This window comes from Colobus angolensis, unplaced genomic scaffold, assembly GCF_000951035.1.
Source record: "Colobus angolensis palliatus isolate OR3802 unplaced genomic scaffold, Cang.pa_1.0 Scaffold191, whole genome shotgun sequence".
In the NCBI taxonomy this organism is placed as follows: Eukaryota; Metazoa; Chordata; class Mammalia; order Primates; family Cercopithecidae; genus Colobus; species Colobus angolensis.
In genome coordinates, this window is record NW_012115055.1 from 529,393 (window position 1) to 536,590 (window position 7,198).

The 7,198-nt window shown below is 44.7% G+C and overlaps 1 protein-coding gene across 5 annotated transcripts in view; it reads right to left on the bottom strand.

The window, feature by feature from the left end:
• Positions 1 to 2,079: 2,079 nt before the first annotated feature.
• SPRY2 (sprouty homolog 2 (Drosophila)) overlaps positions 2,080 to 7,198 on the bottom strand; it is a 5,815-nt gene continuing 696 nt past the window's right edge. Inside the window, exons 1-2 of one of the 5 annotated variants that reach the window (XM_011940665.1) lie at positions 6,809 to 7,198; positions 2,080 to 3,861 (exon numbers count right to left, since the gene is read on the bottom strand). In XM_011940665.1, coding sequence (XP_011796055.1) covers positions 2,863 to 3,810 — 948 coding nt within the window. In that variant the 5' untranslated portion in view covers positions 3,811 to 3,861; positions 6,809 to 7,198 and the 3' untranslated portion in view covers positions 2,080 to 2,862. Of the gene's footprint in view, positions 3,862 to 4,898; positions 5,849 to 6,046; positions 6,300 to 6,808 lie in introns of those variants that run through there. The other 4 variants (XM_011940668.1, XM_011940666.1, XM_011940667.1 and 1 more) reach the window with 4 other exon arrangements.

Below are 7,198 nucleotides of genomic sequence, written 5' to 3' on the forward strand. Positions count from 1 at the left end.
CAGGATGGTCTCGATCTCCTGACCTCGTGATCCGCCCGTCTCGGCCTCCCAAAGTGCTGGGATTACAGGCTTGAGCCACCGCGCCCGGCATTTTTGTATTTTTAGAGACGGGGTTTCACCATGTTGGCCAGACTGGTCTCAAACTCCTATCGGGGGCGGGTTCCACCGATATCCGTTCGGGGTCCCTGACTTCCCACAACACCTGACCTCAAGTGATCCACTTGCCTCAGTCTCCCAAAGTGTTGGGATTACAGGTGTGAGCCACCATGCCTGGCGTCCCATTTTCTTATATATCTTTAAACAAATTATTTTCATAGGACTTAATATACTTAATTCAAATCCTCTTCCAATTTGTTGACTATCACTTTATGCTCTATGTTTGAACCAATGAGTTATACTTAAGATCAGAGTCCATTAAAAAACTGAATTAGAAAGCAATTCCTAGGTCAGTAGTTGCCATACTGCACATAATCATTTGTAGAATGATTAAAAATGCTAACTCCTAGGCCACACCATCAGATTCTGATTCAGTAACTATGGGAAGAGGTTCTTACTTTTTCAATAAACACTCAATAGCATCTGATGCAATTTGTGTAAGAATACTTTCAAAGCCACTTATGCGGTGAAAAAAATACATATATATTTACCTTGCAATTTCTATACCAAAAAGAGCTTTGTCAATGCACATGGCAGTTTTTGATGAACAAAGCTAATCAGTCAAACTTTTTGTGCTTTACAAATCTTGAAAACTATATAATGAATAACAAACCCTACCCTATTTTCCAGCAACCAGATTCTTCCTTAAATCACCAGGGTGAAGTTTTAAGAGTGTTAGAATCGAAACATTCAGTAACTCAAAGTTGAAGCTTAAATCATTTCTAAATTAACTTAATCCTATGTTTCTTAGAGGAAGTCAGAGGAAACTGAAGGTCCTTAGAGCAATGTCTTAGTGTAGGAGACTATATAGTTCCTTGAGAGCCAATTTTAAAAAACAAAACAGAAGACAACCTGTACTAAGACTTAACCTAATAAGAAGGAGCTTCAGAACAGGAAACAAGAGATTAAATAATAATGACAAGTAAATTATTTTCTAGACTTCCGGTGACTCTTGGCAGCAAAAGTTTCCACTTTTGGGGGGGAAAAAAAAATCATCAGTCACAAAGTGACTAATCAAGTGACTTAAAACCTAGTATTTGTCAAGATGGGCTTGCAGCAGCTTGCTGTACCTTTGCTTCTAAAAGACAACTCCAAGCACACTGACTCTCATGCTGCATCTTTTTCCCAGAGCAAAATTTAACAATTTTCTGAATAATCTGATTGACTAAGTCAGGGCCCTAAATTGGCCTTCTTTGGCTTGAGTAAGACCAGTATCAGATCAAATTTTATGATACCAAATACCAGAATCAAAGCAAGTTCTTTTTTTCATGTCTTTTCTAACATAAGGAATTTGGTAAAATGGTGATGTTTCAGAGTCAAAAATTAAATAGACTGGAAAAAAACACTGCCACGATCAGCTAAGTCAAGAAAATATTTTTGGCCTTAATTGTAAGAACTGATCTGTGGATACTGCATGTCTGAGACACAGATGACATTCAATAAATGTTTGTTGAGCTAAACTCATTTCACTAGTCTTGAATTATCCTCATGGAATTAATCCTTGATACTGTATATAAAGAAAACGCCTAACTGTTAATTTTTAAGGAAAGTCTCCTGAATAAACCAGTTCAAAGATTAAAAAAAAACCAAAAAACAAAAAAAAAACCTCTGCAAAACAAACACAAGTCAGATAATCTGCAAATATAAAAATAAAAAAAGGGCAGGGGGGAGAAGAAAAAGAACAATTACATAGCTAAAATAAGCTCTCTTATAAGTACAGATATTAAGTCAAATGTTGTTAGTTCTGTTGATTGCTAGAATTGTCTCTGAAAGTCATCAAATCCAGCTTACTTTAAAGCAGCAATCATAAAATAATTCTACAGAAAAGTGGTTAACTATTTCATTAAAATGTTACCCTTAACATAAAATGCAGTTTCTTACACTTGAAAGAAACAAAAGATAAAAGAAGACAAAACAGCTCAGTTTAATTTCAAACGTTAATATATTTTCTATTTTATATTGGACATATGCATCTGTAACCCCTCATTTGCAGCAACTATCACATCCTCATAAAAGGGGCAAAATTTGTAAGATGCCTCTTAAAATAAATATTCTTTTTTATAAAATAATAAAACTTCAAATAAATATTCTTTACACTAAACAATATGTTGAAAAAATTAGAAAATAAAGGTTGAATTTTACTGTAACTGTACAATATACATGAAGTCCAAAGGGAAATCAGAGTCTTACAATAAAGGCTTTCTGTAAGGCAAAATACAATCTAAAAACATACTGATTGATTCACATTCTTCCGAATGTACAACATATTAGTATAATATTTTGTGACTGTGCCATGTAGTATGGCACAACTTGTTTTTCACAGTTGCAAATATTATTGTATATACAAAAATATAGCACATTCTCTCTGGAGAACACAATGGAAAAAAGTCATCTGCTAATTTACAAGTTTTGCAAGTACTATTCACAAACAAAAACTTTGCCTAGGAGTGTCTGTGTTGCTTTAGCTTATGCAATGCATGGGTCACCAAGTTCTGTATCTCATACTTTGAGCTCCATTAGCTGAGTTCTAACAAGCATATCAGTTAAAATGGCACATGGACAAAAAGCATTTCACTGCAAACAGCAAAGACTATCCCAACTCTCTATTAACAGTGCCAAGATTATAACTGTTTAGTTGGTTGCATATGTGTGTTAAAAAAAAGAAAGCAAAAATCCTCATTACTGTAATATTCCTGATTAATGATGCTATGTTGGTTTTTCAAAGTTCCTGGGGGGGACAGTGGGAACTTTGCAGCAAACTGTGTTTGAGTTTTTACAACGGCATCCAGGCCTGTTAACCCGGTCATAACACCCCTGGCACAATTTAAGGCAACCCTTGGCTGGAAGGTAACACCATAAACAAGGCAAAAAGAGGGACATGACACCCATGGCCGACCATCGTGTACAACAGTGAGACTGGCTGCAGGAACATGGGTTGTCAGCACAGTTGTCCTCATCATCATTAGAACAGTGATAGAAGAGACCTTTCACACAGCATACACAAGTCCCATAGTCGATCACGTTCTGGGCCGAGCAAAGGCACTGCTTGTCGCAGATCCAGTCTGATGGCAGAGGCCTTGGGTAGGTGCACTCCTTACATTTGCACTTGCCACAGTCCTCACACCTGTAGGCATGCAGGCCCAAATCTTCCTTGCTCAGTGGCTTAAGCTCACCTGGCTTGAGCTCAGATTTGGGTTGCACCCGGATTATCCCATCAGCAACAGGCCCGGAGGAAAAGGATGATCCTAGCAGTCTCTGTTCAGAGGAGCTGCTGCTGGTACTTGTCCTCGTACTGCTCCGCGACCCTGAGCTGACCGTGCTTATGGATCTGGACAGAGGGGCTCGTGCAGAAGAGTGGACCTGCGAGTGCTGGAGCCTAGGAGGCTGGCGGTGCTCGGGCAGCCCGTGGAGTCTCTCGTGTTTGTGCTGAGTGGAGGGGCGAGGAGCAGGCTTGAGCCCAGGTCTTGGGACGACAGTAGGCCCCTCTGTGTACTCATTGGTGTTTCGGATGGCTCTGATCTGATCCAGAGACAAGACATGTACCTGCTGGGTGAGGGCGTCTCTGGGGTCGGGCTCCCCACGCTGTCTGCCACCGTCACGGGGCGTCTGCAGCAAGGGCTGCGACCCGTTGCCACTCTGAGCTCTGGCCTCCATCAGGTCTTGGAAGTGTGGTCACTCCAGCAGGCTTAGAACACATCTGAACTCCTGAGGAAGCCAAGAGGAAAGAACGGTTGATACTCTAAGATACTTCCCACTCTCCGCCCACCTGAATTGACTCCTCACTTCCCACTTTCCCTAGAGAAATAGGATTTGAAATGGAATGGCAGTGGGGAGGTATTAGCCATATGATCAGCAACGCCTGTACCCAAAAGTAAAAATTACGATTGGCTACTGACAATTCTGTAATCCCGTGATGTACAACAACACAAAGCTGATCTTTGAGTCACTTAAGTAAGAACTCCTCATTCAAAGAAACATACAATTTGTAAGGCTCGGGTTCAATGTAAAACCGCAAGAAAGTATCGCTGGAATATAACACTGCTACCAACGTTTTCAAAAGTTGAAAATCCTTTCAAAAGTTGAAATAGGTTTCCATTTGTCATGGCCATTTTTGCCTTAAGTGTTAATAATGCAGCCTAGAAGATTCTTTCTGGTTCTTAGTTTTTACTTTTACATCAAACACTTTAACTGTGACGTATCCAGTATTCTGTAACTTTCTCAAAGCCGGTAGAATTAATATGGCATGCAAAAAGTAAATACCCAAAACAGTTAAAAATTTTACAACAATCATGCCATTTTTAATTAATTGTATAGTAGCACAAAGTTATAGAACTCAAAGCAAATCAAATCCTATTAGGTGCCAGAAACACATTAAAGCAAACTTACACAACAACAAGAAGACAAGAATTTATTTTCAACTTCTCAACAACTTAAGAATTAAGTATTTTACAGTCTGATAGCCTAGAACACCACCTTAGATTCTGCTGCTAAAAGGTTGTTCTCCCTGTTTTAGAAATGAAGCATGTCAAAAGCTCAACTAATTTTCTGTTTTCAAAAAATTAATTGAGAACACAAACGAAATGATAACCAGAAAAGTGTTTTAAAAACTCAAATGTCACATTTCGTATCTAGCATTCTGTCAAGGAATTCCTTAAACTGCAGTCCTTCTTCAATTGCAAAACGATCACCCAATTTCCCAAGCCTATATGGCAATAAAAAGCATAAAACAGGCAAAAGCGGACCTTTATCCAATCTCCGCTCTTTAGAATAGAGGCCACAGCGAACAAGGCAGGTGACAAACGTCTCCCAATTCGGAGCAAGGCAGCGCTGGAAACCGGATCTCCTCACCTCCAAAAGAATGGCAGAAGACAACGCTGCCCTTTGCTTTCACTTAGTTTATTGCCTCTCTGTGCCCCGACACCGTCCCCAGCAGGTGGGCCACAGCCGATCCCCAGGGTACGTTTCTCCAGGCGGACTGACGCTGTCCATGGGCCAGGCTGCCCCCCTGCTTACGATCCCAAGACTCACAGACAGGCGGGGGCCGCGGGCGCCTCCGAAGGGGACGTGTCACGAAATGCAGGAGCACACTTCCCCCGCCTCCCTCTCCGCAGTTAAGATCTCCCCCAACTCAAGGGAACTGCCTTGCAGCCCCAAGGAGCCACTCCGCCCCGAGGCACAGGTCACGCTGACCACTGCTCGGCTTTCTGCAAAGCCCCTCGGACATCCGGCACAGGTTTGCCACCCCGACACGGCGAGCACGAAAGCCCTGCCTGAGACACGCAGCCAGGACGCACAAGTCCAACCCACGCACACACAGCGACTCCACGCTGCACTGACCGAAGGGGGCATTGCCTGTAATCTGCACACGCCTATCTCCTTTTGGGTCGAGAGAGACAAAAAGAAAAAAAAAAAAAAGATATCATATTTCTTAAAGTGAAAGAAAAATTGCTTTTTTTAAAAAAAGGGCATTTTCCAGGGCCCCACTGCTCGCTCCGGGCGCGCAGAACCCAGCTCCCGGAGCTGTAAACTTTTGGTGCAGATTTGCTTGCAGTCAAAGTAGCATCTTTGAAAGAAAAGGGGGCTTTTGAAATTTATTTTTTAAGTGATTTCTGCCGATCCGATCCGATCCCTGGCCTCCTTCTTCGAAGCTGGACTCCCCACCTCCGCCCCTCTTCTCTTTCCCAGTCCCCCCTCCCCTTTGAAAGTGCTTTGAAACCCCCATTAAGAACAGTGTGTGATCAGACTGAGGATTAGGGGAAAAGAACTTCAGCTCTAGGGTGGGGCAAACGGACACAGAAACTGCTTTGTAAAAAACACACAAGAATCCAAATTAAAACACAGCAACAACAACAACAAAAGGAAATTAAAAACTGCCTCTTTTGCCACCTACTTTCAGGTAATGGAAAATGATCGCGACCGCTTGATGACTTTCTTCCTGCGCTGGGTCAGCCTGAGCTTCCAAAAATAAAATAAGTGTGACCTAGGCTGACCACGAAGAACGGAAAAGAGAGAGAGCTGCACTTCCGAACCGCAGAGACCCGGCGCCAGGCAGGGCGACGCTCCCACCCGCTCCGGGCTAGACCGTCCACACGGAGCAGAGGCGGGGACTCCCTCCACCCGGCACCTTGCCTTTTTCTCACCCTGGGGGTCTCCTGCCCCCGAGGCGAGCAACCCGTGTCCCCCAGCCCCACCAGCGCCCCGCCTAGGGACAGCCTCTCTCCGGACTTTGCCTTCCACCAAGAGGAGGAACAGGTTAGAAATGCGGGCGCCTGCAAAGGCGACCTGGAAAACACAAAGTGTCTTTCTCTCCCTCTCTCGCTCTCAGCGCCGAATTCGCGGCCAGTGCACGGCTGGGAGCAGGCTGCGAGCTGTCCTCCGTCCCAAACCCCTAGAGCGCGGGCGCGCGGGGTCGCCTGCCGGGGACACTGCACGGGGTGCATACAGAAGTCCCCGCAGAGGCAGGCCGAGCCCGAGCCCCGGGCAAGGCAGGTTCGCGGGGAGCGCCCCGGATCCGCACGAAGACCCTGAGGGATTTGAGAAAGGGAGGCTCGGGGAGAGACGGACCCAACTCCTGGTCCGGCTGCACCTACTCCATGTTGCCCACAACGCGCCGGCCACGGCGCCAGGAGGGGAAGAGCCAAACGTGCCTCACCGTGATCGCGGCTTTGCACCAATCCCTCTCCCTTGGATTCTCTTCTTTCTGCGATGTGCAAATAAATCCAGTCTCGATGCAAACTTTTTTCCCTTTCTTTCCAACCTCTGCTTCAGTCCAACTTCCGAGCAATCGGCGGGAGAAAAAAAGAGGAGAATTCGGAGCCAAATTCCCCGCTGGTGAACACTCTGGGGTTCGGGGCTGGAGACGACCCCCCTTCTAGAAGCACACGCGGAGTATTTCCTCTTTTTTCTCAATGAACAAGAGGCCGAAGCGCCAACGGCAAGTCCCTTTTCCTGGCAGATGAGCGAATGGGAAAAGAAAACGGCCTTACGAAGAACCTAAAGCCAGATCGCCAAGTGGTGCGGCCGCAGCCGCGTCGTAGCGGAG